The sequence below is a fragment of the Arvicola amphibius genome, chromosome 12 (genome assembly GCF_903992535.2).
Source record: "Arvicola amphibius chromosome 12, mArvAmp1.2, whole genome shotgun sequence".
Lineage (NCBI taxonomy): Eukaryota > Metazoa > Chordata > Mammalia > Rodentia > Cricetidae > Arvicola > Arvicola amphibius.
In genome coordinates, this window is record NC_052058.2 from 150835419 (window position 1) to 150861553 (window position 26135).

Below are 26135 nucleotides of genomic sequence, written 5' to 3' on the forward strand. Positions count from 1 at the left end.
CACAAGTCAACTCTGCTTAGAAATTTATTAGACATAATCGATGTTACCGTACAAGCAGCTACTTAGGCATATTTGTCTTGTTTTAGCCACTCAGTTTCTCTCGGATTCCCTCAAAAGTTTTCTCCCGTCACTCATTTTAAAATTAGAGAGCCAAGGACCCGAGTCCACGTTTCGAGGATCTTCATCACATTTATGGGAAGCAGTTATTCAGTACGTATTTCTCATTTCCATTTAAATGATACAGATGGCTTTATAGGTGCTGTCATGGGCCCACCTGGTGGTGGGGACTGGGTGTGCCCATGTACTCTTCACTGGCCCTACTGCTCTTTTCCATCCCCTCCCCCACCCCCACCCCGACCCCACTGTCCTGAGTAAACCTGATTTATCACAGAAAACTGACATTCTTACATTCAAAGACAAAAAATTTTTAATTCTCACATTTTGATGAAAATTATTACGGAATTGCCCCAACTGTTACGTAGCTTTAAACAAAATCAATCTGGCTAAGTCTAGATTTTCTTTTCACAGACTAGGACAGAAACCATCAGTGAAAGTTCCAGGCCTGGAATGTGTACGTGTGTTGGGGGTGGGGAGGGGCATGTCAAAGGGCAAAAGGCAAAGGACTCTTGAGCCTGGAAATGCTGCTGATGGTTATAAGATGATAGAGGAATCACCTTGGAAAGAACCAGAACAAACCTCTGACTTCAGTTTTGTTAGCGTCAATTTCCTTATCTGTCACAGACTATGTAATAGGCACCACAGTGACCTTTGACCCACTTTCACCTCCGTCTCCTCCGCTGCACCCTTGCTGACCCCACAGCATTACCTGAGGCTTCCACCCAGACACAACTTACACCCTGAGGGTCCTGACGCTTCCCTGAGTCTACCTCTGGACACAGTAAGGACACACTGCAGCGACGGCCAGGACCAACAGGTTAGGAGGCTCCAAGCCCAGCTCCCCTCCATCCCACACCGACACCTGTGGTGTCAGAGGTCTGAATAACAGATGGGAGGAAAAGGAGGCCTTAACCAGAGCCAGGGGTGCCATGCTCCAGCTCTGATGAAAGCAAGGACCCATAAGAACAATCCACAGTTCTGGTTTCTTTGGGTCTTCTATGATTTCTTTCCTTTCCATTTTTATTCATTCAGCAAACATTAAGCTCTTACGACACATATAAAAAATACTCAGTAATGTTAGCTGAAAGGAAAATACTTAGAAATTCCGAAGTTACTGCAGCATTTAAACAAAGTATCAGTCTGCACGCTCCATTGTTGGTCCCACTTCTCACATTGCAAGTTGGTAGACACTCACATGATTAAACAATGAAGCACAGTGAGACCCTGTGACAAAAACAGACATTTGCTCCACTAAGCTGTTAGCTTTCAAGCCTCCAAACACCTAGTGGGTCTTCAGTTTCAACTGAGGATACACTATAGTGATGAGCCCGGCCATGGAAGACACGAGACCTCCTAGTCCCACGACACCGAGATTGGATTTGTAGATCCCGAGCTGATTCAAAGGGATGAGGATGTCACACAAGTTCTTCACTGTGTCTAGCAGCAAGGGAGGATGCCGCTTCAGAGACTGGAATAAGAGTAGGAGAAAGGACTGGAGCCAGTCGGTGTCTTCAGTGACCACGCTGTACCCAGGAGGGTCCCGGGATGACTTCTCTCTCCTGGCCCTGTCCCGGGCCACTCGTTCCATCTGCAGCAAGATCTCATACAGATCGCGGGCCAGGCTCAGCAGGAGGAAGTAGTAGTAGTGGCGGGTCGCCCACATTTGCCACTTCTCTCTGTTGACTCCAGAGGTCAGACCCACACTCTTCACCCACAGGACAGTATCACAGATGTAATAAACCACTCGGTTCAGGTTGGCTAGTGTAAGGCATAAGCGGGGCACTAGGTCCGTGACTTGGATGCTCTGCTCTGTTGCCTGGATGGCGTGAACCACATTGCCTAGTCTGAACCCTGTAAAAAGAAGCCACAGAATCAGCACTTAATTAGTTCTTAATGGGAGGCAGAAGCCCCGGGACAAGTTAAGGATTTAGAACTTAGCAGCTGATCGCAGTTGAGGCTCACAGTCCTAGATGAGGAAAGAAGGAGCCCTACCGTGATCCTGAAAAGCCCAAAAGATAGTGACCTTTACAATTTGACACCCCCATTCCAAGGCTTGCCTTAACATGCATTTCCAGGATACTCCAGACCAGGTTAATCATGGGCATGTGTTACTGTGTTTGAGTATTAACCTCTCCACTTTAGAAGCAAGAGTACTTAACACGAGTTCCAGGCTTAACATTCTTATACATTTGATTTCACATTTGTGGTAGCTTAAATAAGAATGCTGCCCGCCCCCATAGGTTCATAATTGAATGCTTAGTCACCAGGGAGTAGAACTCTTTGGTAGTATTAGAAGGGTCAGGAGGGTGGCCTTGTTGGAAAAAGTGTCACTAGGGGTGGGCACTCAGGTTTCAAAAGCCCATCCCAGGCCAAGGCCCAGGCCCAGTCCAAAGACTCTGTTTCTCTCTCTTCTTCTCTCTCCCCCTCTCTCTCTTGGCCTATAGATCAAGGTGTGGCTCTTAGCTACTCTCCATTACCACATGGCCTGCCACCATGCTCCCGTCCATGACGATCATGGACTAAGTCCCTGCAACTGTAAGCAAGTCCCAAGTTAAATTCTGTCCTAATAACAGTTGCCTTGGTCATGGTGTCTCTTCACAGCAACGGAACAGTGACTAAGACACCATCAAAAGGCTGCCTTAGGCAAAGCAGCAGTATCATTTGAGGATCATTCTAGCTCATCTTCCTCTCACTATGGAAGAAGAGCACAGAGAAAAGTTAGGACTGAGAGGCTATGGTGATCAGGACTCACAGGGAGCGCCTAGATGAACTGCCCAACCACTGCAGTGTGTGCCCTTATATAAGCATGCATTAGTCAATTGGGGGTCATCTGTATTTCTTGGGTACCCAGAGATGGGTTATTTGACTTAGGAACTGCCCAGAAGCAGCTACCCTCCAAACACAATCTCAGAAGAGCACTTGACATTATTTTAACTAGCACAGAGCAGTATATGAAATGACTGTTTCAAAACCGGAGCCTCGGGTTCTCATTCCAGCTCGTGGGCCAGCTGGCTAAATGACACTGGGTAAGTACCTTCTGGCCTTTCAAGACTAGTGAAACTCTAAGGGACACTTCAGCAATGACATTCTGGAGAATTTATTACAGAATTTCTAATCTTAGCCTTCAAAGACAACCAGAAATCTTACCCAACTTTTCCCAGTCCTCTTGTTGACTATTTAAGTCTTCTCTCTCTGCCAAACCAGGTTTTTGGTTTGACACTGATGCTCCATATTGTAGTGGTTGGGTAGGTCATCTAGGCGCTCCCTGTGAGTTTGCACCTAGCAGTCCTGAGCCTCTGCTAGGGGAAACCTCCCTTTCAGAGTCCTTTGTCTCTCCAGCCACACCCCAAATCCTACCTCCTTCAAAATATTTTTTTCCTCTACCCCAGCCATCATATTTGGCACTAAATAGGATTTATGTTATTTTATCTCTCCCATAAAGCGAGGAAGGCTCACTTATTAAGTAGGCACTCGAACAACTCATCGATATGGGATGGTCTACATCTCATCCTAATGTATCTGCCGATCTACGGTGGAAACATCTGCTTTGCAGCACACAAGGGAGTCAGGCATGCAACTGTTATAAGAAGTATGGGCTCTCCCAGGATGGTTGATATGAGGGTGTAGCCATCGGTGAAAACCCCTGCCATCACTCTCTGCCTTTCACATGGAGCTACCTGACAAACTAAGAAAATGGACCCATTCGGATCCCCCACGGATCCTCACTGGAGGAGGAGGAAAAGGCATGTGCTCTGGGATATGGCTGTCCTGGTCTACAGAACTGCAGGGGTCATGCTAGACTGAAGCTCATGGTGGACACTGCCAAGACCTTCTTAGAACTGAAGTGAACCAGCACGTCGTGGGCCCCACCGGCTAAGATTATGCAGGAGGCTATGGTATGGCATCAAATGCGACCAGAGGAAGACGTCTGTGAAGGCAAAGCATTCAGCCTTTTTTGGATCCCCAGCAGGACTACTGCCAGCTGCACTGTAGACTTGGGTGAGTAGAAATGGAGACCTTGAAAGCACGTTGTCAACTCCAGGGGCTGAGGCTAAGGATTTTAAACCAGAAGCAGCCGTCCCTCGAGAGACGGGTACTTACATTTACGGCCAGTGCTCACACTGGACTCCAGCCTCTTGAGCTTCGTTACCACCGCCTCTTTGCCAGCTCTAGACTCTAACAAATATCTAAGCAACATGCATGCGTGCTGAGTGGCTCTGAAATGGAAAAAAATACGAGGAAAATGGTTTACAAAGCAAATAAAATTTGATTCATGAAGGGAAGGAGGAACGTATGCTCTAAAAGCAAAGAGAAACACGGTGCTGAGGCCAAATTTCTGGGAATGTTTCTCATGTTGCAGCTCTTACAAAAGCAACATTCTGCAATAGTCCTTGCACAGGAGGGCCAAAGGGTGAACATGCAATGGAAATGTAACACAAAGGTTAGGAAAGAGGACTCCAAAGCCCTTTGCTGGCACAGGAAGATGGATGTCGTGAAAAGCTGCACAGAGATGTCTCTCAGCTCCGCAAGGGTCCACATTCACTATCTGCCCCTAGGTAGATCCGATTTCCGAAATGATCGTTTCTACCACATAGTTTAAACTTACTATTTATGTGACAGGACACAATCTCAAAAACCAGTCTCCATATTTAGTTTTTAATACTAAAGGACCAAAGACACACCAATCTACAAATCAGCACCTATAGTGTTTGTCCTTCAAACCAACTAGTATTTTACATACAGCTGTTTAATAATATTGCACATTCAATACAGTGATTATTATCACACCAACAATGGTAACAATAACAACAACATGGTCACGAATACCATAAATCAGAATCACAAACATCCAAGTGCATCTGCAGTCTTAATAAAAGCAGGTTCTGTGCCAGGTGTGGTAGTTAGTGCACACCTTTATTCCCAGCACTCAGGAGGTAGAGGAAGGTAGTCATGACCAGCCTGGTCTATATACAGAATTCCAGGACAACCAGGGCTACAGAGTGCAACCCTGTCTCAAACAAAACAAAAGAGCAACAAACAAAGATCAGTAGGTGCTGGTTGGTCCCCGCTGTCTTAGAACTGCACCTGTAGGGTATCAGTGTTCTCAGCAAAACTGGCACAGGGCTGGTGGCTCGTGCCTACAATTCCAGCGCTCAGAAGGCCGAGACAAGGGGATTGTGGTGGCAGTCTGGGCTACAGAGTTGAGATTCTCTCGAAATAAAGAAATAAATCCTCCCCACAAGTGGTCCATTTTCCACAATGATGAGCTACTTCTGGGTAATGAAGTCAAGAAGGGAGAGTGGAAGACAGAAGCCACTTCTGGCCAAAGGTCTCAGCTGCGCATGTCAATACTTCCTCCTCTCTCAGATTTAGTCTAACAGGAGAGGGGCTGAAACCAAGGCATTATTTTAGGAATGCTGGCTTGTTTATGGTTACACAGATCCTTAAGAGGGTTGGGAAATAAAATTTTGCTGACCACCTATATCCAAGATTACTATTTTATTAAAAGGCATGGCAGGGTACATTCTGGCACACTAGAATTCTGTGTGTTGACTTTTTTTTGGGGGGGGGGGGTTTCGAGACAGGGTTTCTCTGTGGCTTTGGAGCCTGTCCTGGAACTAGCTCTTAGACCAGGCTGGTCTCGAACTCACAGAGATCAGCCTGCCTCTGCCTCCCGAGTGCTGGGATTAAAGGCATGCGCCACCACCGCCCGGCTCTGTGTGTTGACTTTTGATGGAGCATGTATATTTCCAATCATTTTTGAAAATCTATCAAGTCAGACGGAAGATAGCATGACCAAGTTAAGAGGCGGGCGCTAGAGTCGACTGTGTGGACCTGCATCTCTCGGCTCTGCCGTTCTGTTCTTCTTAACTGCCTGCTTCAGTTTCCCTAGATGTGAAATTGGGAGGTTCAAGTGTCTCCTCCACGGGGCTGCACTGAGGAGCTCTACAGTTGGTCTCCTGGAGACTATTAGGGTTTTTCTTATACGTTTAGTGTATATTAGAGGTTGAACACAAACACCTGGAAAAGACTGTTAAATAAAACTGCTATTTATTTTTTTTCCTTTTCTTTTAAATGGCCATTGAGCAACACTCAGACAAATTTCTCTTTTAAAACAAAAATGAAGGGGGATTAGTTTCAAACACTCATGGGTGCTTTTAAAACTACACCACCATGTACTTTGGAGGTATCGACCAAACGTTTTTTTTCCACTGTACTTCTTACAGTTTACAAAGCTTCTTAACACTCCGTGTCTCCAAGACACAGGCTGAGCCCAAGTGGAAGATAAAGATACAACTGTCTTTCCGTGAGTACTTCATCTGGCGCTCCAAGCCGCAGGGGTTCTGCTTCCTTAGGTACAAAAGAAACCCAAAGTTTCTCTTGAAAAGAAATCTCTAGGAAAGATGTTGCGCGTTGGGGACTCAGTTTCCCTCTCTGGGGAAAAGTCAGAAGATAAGCTGCTGTCATAGGCTGCAGTCACCGAGGTGGCGGGCGCGCACAGCCCCATTGGATTTCGGAGGAGGAGGGACTCGGGTCCCAACTCCCTCAAGTGGGAGCTGGTCGCCTCCTCGTGCCTCGATTTACAGGGCTGTTACCTCCTCCTCCGATCCCTGGAGAGGAAATCTTGAGTCCGCTCCGGACAGGGGTGGAGGCCGACGACACCCGACTCACCTGAAAAGTCGGTCCCGGCCCTGGCTCTGGTTGGTGAAGCGGATGAAGGCGTCCATGGCTCCCACCCACGGCCACGCGTCGCACCCGGCTCAGTCGTGGGTCCTCTGGGGCGCCGTGGGTCCCAGGGGACAGTCGGGGTCAGGGTAGCCGCGGAGTGGGCGGGACCGGGTCTCTCCGCCCACACGGGGGCGGACACACCTTCGGAAGCGCGGCTTTTTAGGTTTCCGGTGGGGACCGGAAGTAGTAGTTACTAAGGCGACGCCAAGCCGCGAGCAAAGTTACGTCTCACCAGTTTGGCTGTAGTGGCCTCTTCCCTGCCTCGTTTCCAGGTGGAGGCACTGAGTGGGTCAAACCCCTCCCTGCCTCGGGCGTCCCGGTGTGCTCAGGTACCCATGAACCCCACCTGGAACGCCGAATGGTCTTCTCAGGCGGAGGACCCCGAAGTCTTCTTTTGGAGACCGCAGGCGTCCTCATTTCCCTGTGTCCGGCCTGATGATGCAGGCGACAGAGCTAAGCCAGTCCTGAAGGGTGTTTCTAGCTGGAGAGTGGGGTAAAGTGAGAGAATTTTCTATTAGGAGTATTGAAACCCGAATGATTCTTTCCTGAGGGAATCGTAAAAGTGCAGGCGAAGGAGATCGTAGTGTTATCGCGCTGCTGATCATTGGTTCTCTGGAACTGGAAAATGGGGACTCACTTATTTTGTAATCTTCTTTTCACCGTTGCTCTCTCCTTCCCCCTTCCCCGTTTTTCTGTTTGCTTCTCTCATCTCCCATTATTTCCTCCCATCCCTGACTCTGATGGCTAGGGTGGGAGTATTCTGCTGAAACACAGACTCAGTCATGTCACCCTGCCTTCTTAGAGGATCCCCCGGAGGTGTTTTCTCAGGATGGGGTAACATGGGAGTTGCCAGTCTTCTCTGAAAGCATCTCAGCCGGGACCTCTCAGTGACACCTCTCTAAGCAGCTGTGCTTCACCTCACTGATCCCTGCAAGGACCCGGGCCACAGTACACAGCCCTCCCTTGTCTGGCACTCTTTCCAGGGACATCAAGGCTCCCTTTTGTGGGTTAGACTCAGAAGGAGACTGGAAGGCGATTTTATTGAGCATTTGAAAGAAAAACAACAGGGCAGGCAAAGTGTAAATCTCAGTAGCGTCCAGGTATAGAGAGATGAAGAAGAGGAGGAGAGAAAGCTGTGCTTTTTCACAGTGGAGGTCTCTAAGCAGCCACGTGGTGGTAAGAGAGGGTGGAACTGGAGCCTCAGAGAGCCAGTGAGAAGGCCCAAGGCCCCCCGAGAAGCTCTGCAAGCAGCCGCTTCTAAGTAATTTTATAAGATTGTTCTCTATAGCCACGAAGTAAGGTGGCTTTCCCCTTTTCTGCTTTTCTCGTCTTTATTACCTGCCCCGGACCTATCCCTAAGACTTGAAGGCTGAAACGATTTCTCTCCCACCTACCAGTCCCCTCAGCCACTTTTGAAATAATCATTTGGATGTTTAATATTAATTATATTCTGTTAACCGATGGCTCAGGCTTCTTAGTGGCAAGTCCTAAGCCACTAAAAATTAACCCATTATAATATAAATTGGCGGTTTGAATAAAATGGCCCACATAGGATCATAGGGAGGGGTGCACTATTAGAGGTGTGGCCTTGCTGGAGTAGGTGTGGCTTTGTTGGAGGAGGTGTGTCACTGGGAGCCGGCTTTTAGGTCTCAGAAACTCAAGCCAGGTTTAGTGGCTGGCAGTCTCTTCCTGCTGCCTGTGGGTCCAGATGTGAACTCTCAGCTTAGTCTCCAGCACCATGTCTGTCTGCATGCCACCATGCTTCCCACCATGATGATAATGGACTAAAGCTCTGAACTGTAATCCAGCCCCAATTTAAATGTTTTCCTTTCTAAGAGTTGCCATGGTCATGGTGTCTCTTCACAGCAACAAAACCCTAACTAAGACAAAGGCCAAATCTCCTCATCCTTCCCAAATAGTTTCCCCAATTGGTAAACCTAGAAAGTTCCAGGACATCAAGGGCTAAATAGTGTGACCCTGTCTCAAAAACAACGACAGCGAACAATATCAGAGCTTCTCACAGTCAGCGGTGGTGATCCTGCTGATCTGCCTTTTCCTGCACCCAAAGCGCTCCATGGCTTCCATCCTTCACCTTTCCCAAGACCACAGTTAGCCATCCAATCACTCAGTCTTTACAGTGCAGAAAAAAAAAAACAAAAACAAAACAAAACGGAAAACTATTTAGGTTGGTTCAGCATCTACCATGGACGAGATGGCAGGACTGTGGGCTTCAGGGTGATCTCACCCTCAGATTTCTCCTCATGGGTGAACTTTCTCCAGTGCCATTCTGGTGTGTGAAGTTGCCACCGTGGCCTATCAGCAGCTCTGGGCCAGCTCTAGGAAAAGATGAGCCCATAGAAATCCATTTCTTCTCTCTGGTGCTCAGAGCATGATGATTTCCGATGGTTTGGAACTCTTGTCTGCAGACAGCTCGAAGGAGACACAATCCAAGAGGCTGGCCATCAATTTGGATGTTGAAGAACACAGTGGGGTTTGACCATGGATGACAGCAAACAGCAACAGGGGACAGTGGCATTTGAAAGTGATGCTAGATTTTTTAGTTTGGTTTGTTTTTTTTGAATTCTTATAAAAGTTCTTAATCTTTGCTCTGAGATAAAGTTTGTTAAAGGCTGTTTGGCCTTCTACATTCTAATACATCATTTCATTTGTGTGATTCTGATGCAATAATTCCCTCTTGGGCTTATGTTCTCCACTACAAAGTCTAGACCCTTCTGAATTCTCTATCCACGCTTGTGACTTATGAGATTGTCTAGTCTAGTTAGTTAAAGAAACCACAGTTTCCTGCCCTGTGTGAGTTTAGCTTACTGTCCTCACTAACGCCTTCAAGTGGTCCTTGCCCCAGTATCAACTAGGCTTGTCCATCACGTGGTATATGCACTCCAGCATGTAGGGAGAGACCGTGATGGCAGCTGGGTCTTTATAGGACTCGCATAGACCACAGCCACTTTATCAATAGAAGACCATGCTGCTGAGTTAAGCACCTTAAAATGTGTCAAAATTTCATCATCAAATACTTTTTAAAGCCATGACAGAGGCTGACACGATGGTTGAGTGGGTAAAGGCACTTGTCACCAAGCCTAATGACTTGTCACCAAGCCTAATGACTTGAGTTCAATTTCTAGGACTCGTGAGGACGGAGAGAACCAACTCCTGAAGGTTGTTCCCTGAACTCTCATATCTTAGTTTGGGTTTCTATTGCTGTGAGGAGACACCGTGACCATGGCAACTCTTACAAAGGAAAACATTTAATTGGGGGGCTGGAGAGATGGCTCAGAGGTTAAGAGCACTGCCTGCTCTTCCAAAGGTCCTGAGTTCAATTCCCGGCAACCACATGGTGGCTCACAACCATCTTTAATGAGGTCTGGTGCCCTCTTCTGGCCTGCAGGCATACACACAGACAGAATATTGTATACATAATAAATAAATAAATATTTTTAAAAAAACAAACATTTAATTTGGCTCACAGTTTCAGCGGTTTAGTTCATTATCATCATGGGGGACATGGCAGACGTGGTGCTGGAGAAGAAGCTGAGAGTTCGCCATCTTAATCTGCAGACAGCAGGAGTGATGGTGTACTGGGCATAGCTTGAACATATATGAGACCTTAAAACCTGCCCTCACAGTGACACAAAGTCACTCTAACAAAGTCACACCTACTCCAACAAGACCAAACCTCCTAATAATGCCACTCCTATGGGCCAACATTCAAACACACGGGGGTCTATGAGAGTCATACCTATTCACCATACCACACATGCACTATGGCACACATGTGTATGTGCATGTGTGAGCACACACACACACACACACAAATAAATAGGAAAATGTAGTTAACATTTGAAATCTCTTTTACACAGAATTGTACAAAACTTTTAAACTTTTGAAATACAGATTATTTTTCCCTTCCTGTAGGTTTGTACTTTACATAGAAATATAGAAGAGAGCTGCTAAATTATAACTACTTTAGAAATATCTAATTATTCTGATTTTGCAAGTTTTTTAGTCAGTAGTCTTTCCATGCCCCAGATAGTTCTGTAGACTCTTGAAGAATTTCACAGATGCAGGGTGCGGGGCATGAGACCCACAAAGCTCCTGATGAGGGAACACATTACACCACCAAGATTGGAAGTGTTAAGCTGCATCTGACTGGTCCTGAGGAAAGAGAAAGAGGGAGACTCAGTGGCTTAACCAGAGCCATCTGCAAAGGCAGACAACCCGGGAAAGGTATTATCTGTAAGTGGGTTCAAATTGGAACAAAAGATAGTTACTTCTATCAGGAGGGGAAGAAAGACAACAGAATGACAAATTCTTCCACGACAATGCACATCATCTTGGGTTAGCCTTAGGTTAACCTGTCCCTTCTGATGCCCACGTGACTATGAAGACCATATCCCGGGAATGTGGTAGCAATCCTATGATACATAAGATACATAAGGAAGTCGACTGGGACAGCCTGGCTTCTTCTTTTTTTTTTTTTTTTTTTTGTTGTTGTTTTTTTTTTTTTTTTTTTTTTTTTTTTTTTTTTTGTTTTTCGAGACAGAGTTTCTCTGTGGCTTTGGAGCCTGTCCTGGAACTAGCTCTTGTAGACCAGGCTGGCCTCGAACTCACAGAGATCCTTCTGCCTCTGCCTCCCGAGTGCTGGGATTAAAGGCGTGCGCCACCACCGCCCGGCGACAGCCTGGCTTCTTATTTACCTTCTTCTCAAAGTCTCTCTTCTCGCTTTGCTTCTCAGCTTGGAGTTCCTAGAAGCTCCCACTGCCGCCTGTTGAGATGTCATCCTCCAAAGGAAGTCAGGCTCAGAAAGTCAGGCTGTCTGTGTTTGCCAAGGGACCACTGGAGATTCCCTCTCCAACAGAGGCAGACTGGCCTAAGGATGATGAAAAGGATTTTGTCTTCAGGGACGTGGATCAAGAGCTGGACTCCCTGCCTCAGCCTTACCGAATGATCAACAAGCTAGTGAACCAGCTGTTTGACCACTCGTGGGAAATTATCGAAGAGAGAGAAGCTGTCCGGGAAATTGAGAAAAACCGCGTCCAGCCCACTGTCTACCCTCCAGTCACAGAGATCCGGGTATGAACGAGTATGCCTGGTTTTCATTTGAATGTTAGTGAAAATGCCTGATTCAGGGAAGGGAGGAATTCCTACTGAGCTCTATGAACAGCACATGTGCATTTTTGAGTGATAGTAGGCATGTTGCTTTTGGTCAAACAAACAAACAAACAAACAAACAAATCTGGCAGCTGCCTGTGGGCAGTGGGGTGTTATGGTTAGCCGACTGCACTAAGGCCCTTTGTGCTGTGTTATTGACACTGAAAAGCTTCATTAATGTGTTAGACCCCCTCCATACTTGGCAGTTGAGGCCTGTCGGTGGCTCAGCTGTTGTTCTTCCCACGGGACACTAGATTTAACGCAGCAGAGGACCTGCAGGCGTGCTTACGTTCAGAATATCTATCTAGTCTCAACTTTTGTTTTCCCTGGCTACTGGCCCTCAAAGGGAAATGCTTACGGCAAGCATTTCCAACAGGCACGCGTTTGGCAATGCTGTGCCTATGATGAGCTCTCTTTGAAAAGTTAGCTCAGATTGCTCGATGGCATTGACAGCTGGAAAGACTCAGTTTGGTCCTTTTGTGTCTGTGCTTCCCCAGCTCAGCAAAATGCCTGGTGGCATGGCTGTTTCACACGACTATCTGTTTGTTGGAGGAGTCAAAGGATTCTCCATCTATAATCTGCACAATTTCAAAAGAATGTATGCTTGGGAGAAGTTTAAGGTTGATGTTGTTTCCATCTGGGCCACGGATCTGGGCAACGAAGTACTTATTGTTCCTGTGGATGAAATAGGTATTTGTTTTCCTTCATTTTTAGATTAATTTATAAGTACTTGCAGACTGGTATTCCGTTTAATTTCTTTTTCAAGTATGGGTGGAGAAGGAGAGAGAGAGAGGAGTGAGGGGGACTTGTGGAAAGGACTGATGTTTTCAGAAGAGAGAAAATTTGAAGGTCTGAGCCAGGATGGGTCAATAAAGGAAAAATTGTTCTGTGATGGTCCAAGCTGTGGATTTAGCTGAAGTGAGGGGGAAGATACAAGGGAGTGTTGGTTCTGTTTTTGCACCTTTCCTCTAAGAATAAAATTAGCTCCAAACAAAAAACTTAGAAATGAAATGAGAAGGCTGGCAGGATTGCCTCGCTATTGTGCCTTGGTTTGAGCCCTAGGACTCACCTGGTAGAAGAAGGGGCCTGACTCCTGCAAGTTGTCCTCTGATTGCCACATGCCTGTGTGACATGAGTGCCCCCTCTCATAATAAATAAGTTGTGATAAAAAATTTAAAATTCTTAAAATTGAAAGGGGAATACAATAGACGTGGTGATGAGTAGCAGCTCATACATGCAACCTGGCACTCTCAAGGCAGAAGAAGCAAGAGGATCGTGAATTCAAGGTCATCCTCTGCCACATAGGTTTTCTCTGAGACCATCCTGAATTACATGAGAACCTGTCCCAATAACCCTTTCTACCAAAAAGACTTAACGATAAACCTATTTGTGGTAAAGGAGGCGTGCTGGGCAGTGTGGGCAGTGAAGACTCCTTCCTGTGTTGGATACCTGAAGGAGCTTAGTAAGAATGATAGGAGAATAAAGTGTTCGGGGCATGTGAATTGAAGAAGTCCATCTGAACACCCACAGATTTGAGATACCTGCAGGATATCTGGTCAGGATAAAGAAAAAGCCATATTCATTTTGATCCATTATATAGATAGTTTCATGTCTGTACTGTCTTCTTCTGATGAATCTGAAGGCAGACTGCCTTGGGGACCCTTGTACAGTGTCACAGACAACCTGTCCCGGGAATCTTTATTAGGATGGATTAGATTCACCCACAGTGGGCCAAACTCTATGTGGTCAGTTTGTATCATGGGTGCAAAGGAAGGTTATGAGTAACTTCCTAAATAAACGTAAGAAAAAAATAGAAAGAAAAGAAGAAAGGGAGGGAGGGAGGGAGGGAGGGAGGGAGGGAGGGAGGGAGGGAGGGAGGGAGGGAGAGAGTCATTGTAGGTGACAATTGCATCCTGAACTCAACAGCATTAATTGCACGAGGAGCCTAGGGGGTTAAGGCTCCTGGAAAGGTGAGGGATAATCCTTTCTGTCAAAGGTGCTTATGAACCCAGAGCATTCACAGCAAACAGCTGGGTGGCAGCGTGAAGAAGGGGCTGGGAGTGCTGTGACTGGCCTGCTTATAGGAGACCTCAAGGAAATGGGGGTAACACTAGCTAGGCAGGAGGGGACTGGGAGGGAAAGAAGACTGAGGATCTCAAGGTAAGGTGGGGACTGCCGGGAGATCAGAGCAGCATAGGCCGCGTGGGGCAGTGAGCTTAGAGTCAGAGACTATGTCCCGACCCCGCCTGGTTCCCTGGGCTCACAGTCTCTTATTTTCCTGTTTCAGGCATTGTGAGATTGTTTTACTTGTATAAAGACAGTCTTCTTCTCATCAAAGCCATCAATGAAATGGTGAGTTCCTGTTCTTTCACCTTTGGCTTGGTGAACATCAAGTAGGCAACGCAAAGCACTCACTGATAAAGGGCTTGTATCCAGGATGTATGAAGCTGCAGCAAATCAAACTATACTAAAAACAAATGAGGCCAAGATGGCTCAGGGGTCAGGTGCTTGCTGCAGAGCCTGCTGCCCGATGACCTACGATCTTAAGACCTACGTGGTGGAAGGAGAGAACAGACTCCCAAAAGCTGAGTTCTAACTTCAGTTCTCACTGTGACACACACACACACACACACACACAATTTTAAAATTGCTTTTTTTTCCCGCATTGAAGTTTTTATTCATGTGACTTGTTTAAAATTATCATCCATACCAGTTGTCAAGTGAAGGTGGGAGAGGAAGGCAGGGCAGGGCAGGGGAAAGAAATCCCCCTCTTTTGGTAATAAAGCGCCTGATTTATCCCATCATGGATTTTATGATCTTCTGAGACATATGGTCCTTAAAAATTGTGTTCCACTTTTAAGACCGATCTTACTCCAAAGGACGCCAGTGTGGACTGCTACCAGTTTCCTCCGGTCCCAGATGGCATCAGGGTTGTATTTGAAATGGACTTTCTTTCCCAGATGGTTGTTGCAAACACCTCCATCGTGGGGCAGGAAAATCCCAAACCTATGGGTGTTGCAACCTCTAGAAATTTTTTAATTACTTTTAATAATAACTGTCTATCCTGGATTTTTAAAAAATGCTTTTCTTTTAGCTAGCTTTCTGGTCAGGCGGTAAGATGGGGACTGCCCCAGAGTTCAGTGTAGAAATGGTAGTGACTAACCCAGAACTGCTCAAGGACGGAGAAACCAAAAAGGGAGCAGAATCTTTGGAGGAACAAGAAAATGAATCCCATGCCAAGAAAGACTCTGCTGAAACTCTAGTCTACAACTGCCATGGATTCTTGTCTGGGAAATGCCAGCTGCTATGGTAACTGAGCAGTCAGGTGATGCTTGCAAGGCTCTGTGAAGCTCTTGGAGACTCACAATAGTCAGGGAGACGGGATAGAAGTTTTGTCTGGGGACAGATATGATCTCACTAAGGGATGTGAGAGTATGTTGTCAACTCCCAGAGAAGTTAGAACTGGGCCATAAAAATGCCCCCTCCCCCAGGCACAGCAGGAGTTGAAGGATGCAAATGCAGGGGCTGGAGAGGTGGCTTAGCCAGGGAGAGTGCCTGCTGTTCTTCCCAGTCCCTACATCAGGTCACCCTGAAACTCCAGCCCCGGGATATGACACCTTCTTCTAGCCTCCTTGGGCACCCACACCACACATGGCATATACTCTTACAGATACACACATTAATATATATATATATATATACACACATATATGTATATATACATATATCATGGAATGGAAAATAGCAGAAGTTGATTTTGTGTGTGTGTACACGTGTGTGTGTGTGTGTGTGTGAGAGAGAAAGAGGGAGAGAGAGAGAGAGAGAGAGAGAGAGAGAGCAGAGTCACTGCACACATGAGGAGGTTAGAAGATAACTTTCAGGAGTTGGTATCTCCACTGTGACATTCAGAAAGAACTATATTTCTCAGTATTTTTTTCATTAATAAGTTCTCAGAACTATAGTAATTGCAGGTTTTAAAGTACAGTTTGATTTGTGTGTGTTCATAGGTGTGTATATGTATGTGCAGATGGGCATACGCCCATGTGGAGGCCAGAGGACAACTTCTGGTGTCTTCCTCAACCACTCCACCTTAGTTTGGCAAGGCTCTCACTAACTCTGTGTAGCTCACTGACTTGACCACCTGAAGAAGCAAGCTCAGGGTCTTTTCTCCACCTCCCCAGCACAGGGATTAGAGGCACACACTGCCTCCCCAACTCATTATCATCATCATCAAATTTATGTTTTGACAATTTATATCCAAATTTTATATGAACACTAGGGATCCAAACTCAGGTCTTCATGCTTGCATGGCAAGCCCTTTGCCAGCTAAACTGTCTTTCCAGACCCATGGACTTTGGAGTTTTTGTTGGTTATTTGTTTTTGTGTTTTGAAAGAGGGTCTCCCTATGTTGCCCTGCTTGGTCTAGAATGTGCTATGTAGACCAGGTCAGCTTTGAACTTGTAGAGATCTGCGTGCCTCTGGATTAGAGGTGTGCACTACAGTGCCTGATGGGCTTTCTTTTGATTGTGATCTGAACATAACAATTGTGAAAGATATTAATATCCTCAATGAGGCAACTGAGGAAACTAAAAAAAGACTAGTAATTAGCTCTCATTTAGGAATTCATTAGGTGAACTTAAATAAAAATTAGCAATTTCTTGGGTTTGGACAGTAATAAATACAACTAAAATTGTGATTCCACAATCAACATCGTGATGTTGCAATGGAAATTGTCACAGTGGAGTGTAATGCCACAATGGGTACTCCAGTAGCACAGTGGAGCTTTGTGGACTCACAATGTAATATTGTTGTAGTGCAGGGCAGTGATGTCACAACGCATCATTGTGATGTTATAGTGCAGGACAGTGATGTCACAATGCATCATTATGATGTTACAGTGCAGGACATTGATGTCACAATACATCTTTGTGATGTTACAGTGCAGGACAGTGATGTCACAATGCATTGTTGTGATGCTACAGTGCAGGACAGTGACGTCACAATACATCTTTGTGATGTTACAGTGCAGGACAGTGATGTCACAATGCATCATTGTGATGCTACAGTGCAGGACAGTGATGTCACAACACATCATTGTGATGCTACAGTGCAGGAAAGTGACGTCACAATGCATCATTGTGATGCTACAGTGCAGGAAAGTGATGTCACAATGCACCATTGTGATGTTACAGTGCAGAATAGTGATGTCACAACGCATCATTGTGATGTTACAGTGCAGGACAGTGACGTCACAACGCATCATTGTGATGCTACAGTGAAGGACAGTGATGTCACAATGCATCAATGTGATGTTACAGTACAGGACAGTGACGTCACAACGCATCATTGTGATGTTACAGTGCAGGACAGTGACGTCACAACACATCATTGTGATGTTACAGTGCAGACAGTGACGTCACAACGCATCATTGTGATGTTACAGTGCAGGAAAGTGACGTCACAACAAATCATTGTGATGTTACAGTGCAGGACAGTGACGTCACAACGCATCATTGTGATGTTACAGTGCAGGAAAGTGATGTCACAATGCATCATTGTGATGTTACAGTGCAGACAGTGACGTCACAACGCATCATTGTGATGTTACAGTGCAGGAAAGTGACGTCACAACAAATCATTGTGATGTTACAGTGCAGGACAGTGACATCACAACGCATCATTTTGATGGTTCAAGGAAGCATTTTAATGTACCTTACATTTCATGGTACAATCACAAGTTGTCCAGTGCAACATCGTGACAGCACAGTTAGTAATGTGACATAAGTTGGGATGGAATGTGATGTCACAGTGGAGATTATAACATCACAGTGCAGCAGTGTGGTGACAAAATTGAATATTGTAATGGCACAATGCAGAATTATTATGTCTAAATGCAAAATTGTGTTGGTACAGTAGAGCATTATAACACAAAGCAATATTGTCATTACACAATGTGACATAATGCCACAGTGCAGCATTCTGACTACACAAGTTAGCTCTGTGATGTCCCAATGAAACATTCTAGTGACACCATAGAACACTATCTCGTCACAGTTCAGCATTGTGGTGGCACAGTACGATATTATGTCTATAGTGGAGCATCGCAACATCACAAACGACATTAAGACTGCAGAATGGAGAGTTGAGATGTCACAGTGCATCACTGTAATGTCGTCATGAAGCACTGTGTTGGCACAAGTCAGCATCTTGAGGTAACAGTGCTGTATTTTGATGTCACGATTGCACATTTTTATGTCACAGTGGAGCTATGCTGTAGCCCAATGGAGCCTGGTACTGGTCCAGTGGAGCATTGTGATAGCCACATGGGGGGCTGATTATGCCACTTTCATTTTGTATGTTTGCAAAATCTCTGCTGTAAGTTGATAGATATTGAGATAAACAAATAAAAATTGTTTACTGTTTAAACAAATTAAGGAGCTCACCAGTAAAACCAGTCTAGCCGCCTTATTTTATCTGTAGCTCTCAAGCTCCTCCAAGGTAGCATACCCATCCCCCAGCCTCTCTCAGTTGGCCCCACATTAGAGGAGCTCTATTGGCTAAACTGAATAATTGACTTTAGGGTTTGCAAACCACATCAGATGGCATCCCATGACCCACGAGGAACGATGTCTACAGCAAGTCCCATTTCTTCACATGCTGTCTTGTCCAGTTCCTGGGCAGAGATGGGGAATGCAAAGTGATGGGCAGCACCTCACCATAGCAGGCTTCTGGAGGACCCCTGTCCTGGTGTGCCCCACAGGAACCCCTGCCATATGCTCCTCCCCTGTTGCAGCTGGCCCTCACTCTGTTGGCATCTCTTCTTTTCAGGATGATGTCAGCAAACAAAGCAGTTGTGTAAAGACAGAGCTCTCTCAGACCGGGGACTACGCGGCATTCCTCTTCCAAGGCAAGCTCACCCAAAAGCTACGAGGGAGGTTCTGATCAGTGTCTCTCCCTTTTATTTAGAACTAATTCTAGATTTAGATATGTGTGGTGGCACACATCTGTAATCCTAACACCAGGGAGACTCAGGTAATAAAAACAAACAAAAGAAATAACTTTCAATTTAAAAAAAAAATAGCAAGGGCTGGAGAGATGGCTCATCAGCTGAGAGCACTGGCTGCTCTTCCAGAGGTCCAGGGCTTGATTCCCAACATCCCCATGACAGCTCACAACTGTCTGTAACTCCAGTTTCAGGAGATCTGACACCCTCTCTTGGGCACTGCACACAGGTGGTGTACAGACATACCTGGAGACGAAATACTCATACACAGAAAATAAATAAAGCCTTAAAAATAAAACCAGGAGCCGGGCGGTGGTGGCACACGCCTTTATTCCCAGCACTCAGGAGGCAGAGGCAGGCAGATCTCTGAGTTCGAGGCCAGCCTGGTCTACAAGAGCTAGTTCCAGGACAGGCTCTAGAAACTATAGGGAAACCCTGTCTCAAAAAACAAAACAAAAAAAAACACACACACACAAAAAAATAAAACCAGAACAGTAGCAAAGCCAGACATAGTTCCTCTGTATTCTTCACTAACCTCCATTTACCCTATGGCGTGAGTGTGGACACAAAACTATTAACTGTGGTACTGTATCACTGACTAGCCCCTACTGACCAGGTTTCCCATCGCTTCATCTATTTTTTCTTGTTATTTTTTTCTCCTTGCTTTAGGCAAGGATACAGTATCGCATGGCGTCATATGTCCCCGTGGTGTACTCCTGGGACAGCTTCTTGGTCATTGCGTGGTTTCTATTATCCTGACATTTTCCAGGAGAATCAACCAAGTAGCCAGTGGGATGCCCTTCACTTCAGGGTGTCTACCTTTTTTTCTCATGACCCAGCCAAGGCTGTGGATTTAGGGGAAGCTAGCACACTGTCTCAGGAACTGTAGGGTCCCAGGCTGACTTGCTTTTTTGCTCATATCAGCCTAGGTTACAGGTTCCTCCAGACTGGCTCCAAAATCCTGTGCTCAAGCAAAGCAATCCTCCTGCCTCACCCTCCAGAGTAGCTGTCACTCTGGGTCTACCATGCCTAGCTCAACTGTTTTCCTTTTTATCTTCTTCAAGGAGCAAGTCCCTAAGTCCAGACAGCATTCAGAGGAAGGTGATGTAGGTGTCTCCCGAGGCAGGAGTATCAAAGATCACGTGGTCATATGTTAAAACCACTGTTGTAATAATTAGATATTGTGGGGAGCTGCTTTGAGAAGATACAGATATCCTTTTTTGGTATTGTTTCTTTCCTTCCTTTTTTTTTTTTTTTTAAATTCTTCTCTCATATATTACATCCTGACCAGTTTCCTTTCCTCGCGGTCTCTTCTCTCCCCTGGATCCACTCCTCCTCCGTTTCCCTTCAGAAAGGGCAGGCTTCCCAGGGATGTAACCACACATAGACCAAGTTGCAATAAGGACAAGGCACCTCCCCTCATAGTAAGGCTTGACAAGGCAACACAGTAGGATGAAGGGGTCCCAAAAGCAGGCAAAAGAATCAGAAACAGCCCCGTTCCCACTGTTAGGAGTCCCACAAGAACACCAAGCTACACAGCTGTAACGTGTGCAGAGGGTGCTCAGACTGGTGGGTAAAACTTTTTTGTTTTGTTTTGCTTTTTGTATTTTGAGGCAGGGTTTCTCTGTGTAGCTTTGGCTGTCCTGGGATTCACTCTGTAGACCAGGCTGCCCTCAAACTCAGAGATCTGGCAGGTAAAACTTTAAGGAGAATTACAGTATCTGAGATTACCCGCAGTCTTGCCGGCTGCAGTTATGCCTGTGTCAACAGAACATATTTTATTCAAATGTTTAGTGGTTTGATTCTCAGCTTTTAAATATTTGAACATATTTTATATGAGTCTGAATTTATACTTTTTTTTTGTCCCCTACGGGCCCTCAAATGCTAAATGCTTGAGGAAGATAGAGATTTGAGATTTTTGAAAATTTAGGACATGGTAGGGGCCAGAGAGATTGCTCAGCAGTTAAAAGCACTGGATCCTCTTCCAGAGGACCCAGGTTGGATTCCCAGTATTGATATGGCAGCGAACAACCATATGTAACACTAGTTCCAGAGGATCTGGCACCCTTTTTTGGCCTCTGCAGGTACCAGGCACATACATGATGTACAAACATACATGCAGTCATGCTCTTGGGCTGTCAAAACAAACTACCACAAAGTGGGCAGCTTAGAATGATAGGCATTTATTCCATCATGGCTCTGGAAACCAGATGTGTGACGTTAAAGTGTCCAGATAACTATATTCTTTTTTTAAAAAATATTTATTTATTTATTTATTATGTATACAATATTCTGTCTGTGTGTATGATCGCAGGTCAGAAGAGGGCACCAGACCCCATTACAGATGGTTGTGAGCCACCATGTGGTTGACTGGGAATTGAACTCAAGACCTTTGGAAGAGCAGGCAATGCTCTTAACCTCTGAGCTATCCCTGCAGCCCCCAGATGACTATATTCTTAACGGAACATTGAGGCAGGACCCCAGTCCATGGGAGAGCAACCTCTCCCAGCTGGGCCTTGCACTGGGAGAAGGCCCAATAGCCTCCCATAGATCATCATCTCAAATGTTGGCCGGAAGAATTCCAGCCTTTCCATTGCTCCAAGACTCTCTTACTGTGCTCAGAAGTGCTGCCTTCCTTTCCTAGGTGGCAATGTCAACTCTAGGGCAGACTGCCAGTAGAACTGACTGTTTGCGGCATAGAAATCAGGGGACTTGGCAAAGAAGACAGCTTGATTAAAAAGGCAGTGTCGGTGTTACAGGAGAAGCCCCCCCGATTCCATTAGATAGCAGTGGTGTAAGGGGTCAGCTCTCCATACAAACGTTGCTCGGTTAGTGAGGGCTTGCCATAACCAGTGCTTCAGTTGGTGCAGCCTCTCTTCCATGGGTACCTGCTGCAAAGGTTCAGGCTCTGCAGGCCAGCACTTCCGAGAAAACACACCTCCTTCAGCTGAAACTGGTCGCCTGCTAGCAGTTACTTAACGCTTGCTTGGTTCGTTTCCCAACACAGGAGCTGGGGATGTTTGGCTGGAAGTGTATAAATTGCCCAAGGAGACTTGGATAAAGGAAGTGGAGCACCCACAGTCTGCTCAAAATCAAAAGAAAAAAACCAAGCAGCTGCAACTGGTAGGAAACAGCTTTTTCAATCCCTGTTTTTCTCTCTGCCCTTAGCCCAAATCGACCCTAAATCCTCCGTGGAAATAGCAAGGCCACTGAAGGCTTGCCAGATGACGGTAGGAACAGTGACTGCCTCCAGAACTGATTTACTTTAGATAGAATATTTGTCAATAGAGGTATCTTAAGGAGCCCAAGTTTCAGGGTCTCTCGACTTGGACTTGCTACCCCGGATACGGCACACAGGCGTTTCTTTGGCGGAGGACAGGGGGTTGTTCTGATTCCTGCCTCACAGATAACTTTCCCTCTCCTGGTCTGAAGTGATCCTTGAAGGTTTTTCGGTCCACTAAGTCTCCCAGAGTGTAGTAATACAGATGAGGTTTCTCTGTATAGCCCTGGCTGTCCTGGAATTCACTCTCTAGATCAGAGATCAGCCTGCTTCTGCCTCCCAAATGCTAGAATTAGAGGTGTGTGTCACCACTGCCCGGCTTTTAAATTTTTATTCATTGATTGATTAATTGATGTTTGTTTTTTTAAGACAAGTTTTTTTTGTTTGTTTTTCTGTATAACCCTGGCTGTCCTAGAACTCCCTTTATAGACCAGGCTGGCCTAGAACTCGGAGATCCTGAGTGCTGGAATTAAAGGTATCTGCCTCCACTGCCTGGTTATTCATTTTTTTTTATGTACTGAGAATGAACAAGCACGTAACAGTTGTCGATCTTTTTGTTTGTTTGTTTGTTTTTTGTTTTTCGAGACAGTACTGTATCTCTGTAGCTTTGGAGCCTGTCCTGGAACTAGCTCTTATAGATAAGGCTGGCCTTGAACTCACAGAGATCCACCTGTCTCTGCCTCCTGAGTGCTGGGTTTTAAACCCAGCCGCCACCACCCAGCTGGTAGATCTTTTACTGTAAGTTATATTTGGAGTTACTTAATTATAAACTGTTATAATCATCGCTATATTTTCCAAATCAGAAATGTTTACTTTAGGAACACAACAGAGGCTGCTGGGCATAGTGGCACACTCCTTTCACCCTAGCTCTCTGGAGGCAGAAGCAGGTGGAGTTCAAGGCCAGCCTGATCTACACAGTGAGTTCCAAGACAGCCAGTGCTATGTAGTAAGTCTTGGAAGAAAAAAGAAAAGGAAAAGGAACACAACACAATATGGCCACGTGCAGAAACATCCCATGGTGCTCTATACAAATGTGTCAGTTTGAAAAAGAAAAGGACGGCCCTGAAGATTGCTCGGTGGGTAAAGGAACACACTGACAAGTTGACAGCCTGCGTTTGACCCCTGAGACCCACATGGCAGGAGAGAACTGACTCCCACAGGTCGTTCTCTGATTCCCACAACCCAACCATGGCACACACAAGGCTCCTTCTCACAAATAAATAAAAGTAAATTAATTATTAAACTAAATTATTTCTTTAAATATTAAAATTTTAAATTGAACTATTTAATTCGATATTAAATTTTAATTTAATTTATCAAAAATTAATTACAGTATAATAGAATATATATCACATAAAATAATAAAAAATTAAAGAAATACTTGTTGCAAGTTTCTCCAACATTGATTTTTATAATGGTGTCCTAACGGATCCACTCATCCCGCACCTATAGTCTCTAAGTACTTCATCTTTCTCCAACTACAGTTTAAGGTCCTGAAGGGCCTTAAAGGTCACGTCTTGAAAGCCTACAGGCTAGGGGACTGCCCAGATACTGCCCAGATGTATACGCCATGAATTCGCTTGTTTTTGTTGTTACTGTTTGTTGTTGGGGTTTTTTTGTTGTTTTTTTGTTTTTGTATTTTTTTGTTTTTTCAGATAGGGTTTCTCTGTGTAACAGCCCTGGCTATCCTGGAACTCATTCTGTGGACCAGTTTAGCCTTGAACTCACAGAGTCCTGCCTGTCTCTGCCTCCTGAGTGCTGGGATTAAAAGATGTGTGCCACCATGCTCAGCTCGTGAATTCACTTCTTAAAAAAAAAATGGGACCAGGGGAGAAAGAACATCTCTGAAGATAGCAGGGAGTCAGGAACACACATCAAACCTGTTGTGAATTTGTTTCCGTTTTCCCTTTCCTTCCTCAGAGCACTCCTGAGCCTGCTGCTATAGAGTGTGTGGAACCGGTAAGGACCCTTAAAGACAGTCCTCAGAGAGACCTAAGTTGCATTTGAAGGGGTCAAGCCTGTAAGTGAAAAGTACATCCTCTACCAAGTGTACTGCTCACATGTCCTGCTGGGGCCCTGCTCCCAGCATCTTTGTGTCTTTTTTTTTTTTTTTGGTTTTTCGAGACAGGGTTTCTCTGCAGCTTTTTTAGAGCCTGTCCTGGAACTAGCTCTTGTAGACCAGGCTTGCCTCGAACTCACAGAGATCCGCCTGCCTCTGCCTCCCGAGTGCTGGGATTAAAGGCGTGTGCCACCACCGCCCGGCGCATCTTTGTGTCTTAATTGCAAATCTTACAAGCACTGAAGACAGCATCAAACCATGTGACCTGAGGCAGGTTTGTCTGAAGCTCAGGGAGGTCAACCCCAGCCCCACCACTGACAAGGCCCTAAAGTATTGTTCATCGCCATCGCTTGAGACTCTAATTTCCCTGTGCTGTAATCTCCCTCGTGTGGAGTGGGTTAGAATGGCTGTGGTCGTTCTGGGTTGGTAACTCTATCGGTATTTGTTTTTGAGGCTGGGTGTCCATGTAGCCCACACTGGTCTCGAACTAGCAGTTTTTCACTGCCTCCCAGTGCTGGGATTCCAGACACACACTACCATGTCCTGATTTTGTTCTTTGCTTAAAGAGGACCCCATGAAGCCTGGGTTTACCCCTGCCACTGTGACAGTGTGGTCCACCAAGGCAAGTGAGCTGTGGGGTTCATTTTCATCTTGGAATGCTTTGGGAGATGGTGCAGACTTCCTGTGCTGGGGTGCATGGAGCATACCCTTTCTTAAGGTTTAGCAGAGGACCCACAAACATCTGAAATGGGGTCCCTTGTGAGAGTCCCTCCTTCCACCCTTCAAGTTACACTTTGTCTCAAGCTACATAAATACCACATGGCAACATCACTCTTGGAAAAGTTAGCTCACTAGCCGACAGCATGGAGGCATCTGCTCCTGCAGCACTTGGGAGGTCCATCCAGGAGGATCAAGAGCTCTCAGTCTTCCTTGACTATGGAGCAATTATGAGGCCAGCCTGTGGTACATGTAATTCTCTCTCAGAGAAGAAACATTCTTCAAGACATAAGCAGTGGTTGAGGCTCCTCCAGATAGAAGTGTTCAGGGCTGGGGAGGCGAGAGAGGAGGGGGAAAGAGAGAGAGAGAGAGAGAGAGAGAGAGAGAGAGAGAGAGAGAGAGAGAGAGAGAGAGAGAGAGAGGGAAGAAGTCAGACATGGTGGTGCACAACATTGTTTGTTTGGTTGGCAGAGGCAGGCAGATTTCTGCAAATCCAAGGTCAGCCTGGTCTACGTAGTGAGTTCTAGGACAGACAGTCAGGGCTACAAAACAGGACTCTGTCTCGAAGAAGACGTCTCTACATGGACATTGGTTCATGTGAACTACTGATGTTGTGTGTTGCTTAAATGACAGTGCAGAATTTAAAGCGATAAAGAAACAAGGGTGGCTGGAGAGACGGAGGGTGTCTCGGTGATTAGGAGCACTTGTTGCCCTTGCAGAGTCTGAGTTTGGTTCTCAGCACCTACAGCTGGAGCTTACAACGGTCTGTAACTCCAGCTCCAGGGGATTTGAAGTCCTCGTTTGGCCTCTTCAGGCACCTACACTTAATGCACACTCCTCCACACAAGCACACGACTTCAAAAATCGATCTAATGAAAGGGAGAGACTCTTAGGTGCAGAGTTCACACATCAGAACGAAGGCCTCTGTGAGTTCCTCCAGCCCCGCTGGGCTGTGAGCGCCTTGTTCTCTTCCTCCCATCCCGGCCCTGCCGGTCTCTTTATTGGGCATTTATATCTCTTTTCATGACTTGCTTGCTATCTAATAACTTTGTATCTTGTAG

General features: G+C 45.8%; 2 protein-coding genes across 2 annotated transcripts in view; one reads left to right on the forward strand and one right to left on the reverse strand.

Moving 5' to 3' along the window:
* Positions 1-6: 6 nt before the first annotated feature.
* Pex11a (peroxisomal biogenesis factor 11 alpha) lies at positions 7-6952 on the reverse strand. Its single transcript, XM_038314106.1, has 3 exons — positions 6790-6952; positions 4219-4334; positions 7-1968 (listed from the first exon to the last, which is right to left on the reverse strand). The coding sequence occupies exons 1-3, from the start codon at positions 6843-6845 to the stop codon at positions 1400-1402; spliced, it is 741 nt and encodes a 246-aa protein (XP_038170034.1). The 5' UTR covers positions 6846-6952; the 3' UTR covers positions 7-1399.
* A 96-nt stretch (positions 6953-7048) lies between these two features.
* Positions 7049-26135, forward strand: part of Wdr93 (WD repeat domain 93) — a 38452-nt gene continuing 19365 nt past the window's right edge. Inside the window, exons 1-7 of the mRNA XM_038313956.1 lie at positions 7049-7175; positions 11600-11937; positions 12513-12705; positions 14303-14367; positions 18844-18922; positions 22026-22141; positions 24219-24257. Coding sequence (XP_038169884.1) covers positions 11638-11937; positions 12513-12705; positions 14303-14367; positions 18844-18922; positions 22026-22141; positions 24219-24257 — 792 coding nt within the window. The 5' untranslated portion in view covers positions 7049-7175; positions 11600-11637. The remainder of the gene's footprint in view (positions 7176-11599; positions 11938-12512; positions 12706-14302; positions 14368-18843; positions 18923-22025; positions 22142-24218; positions 24258-26135) is intronic.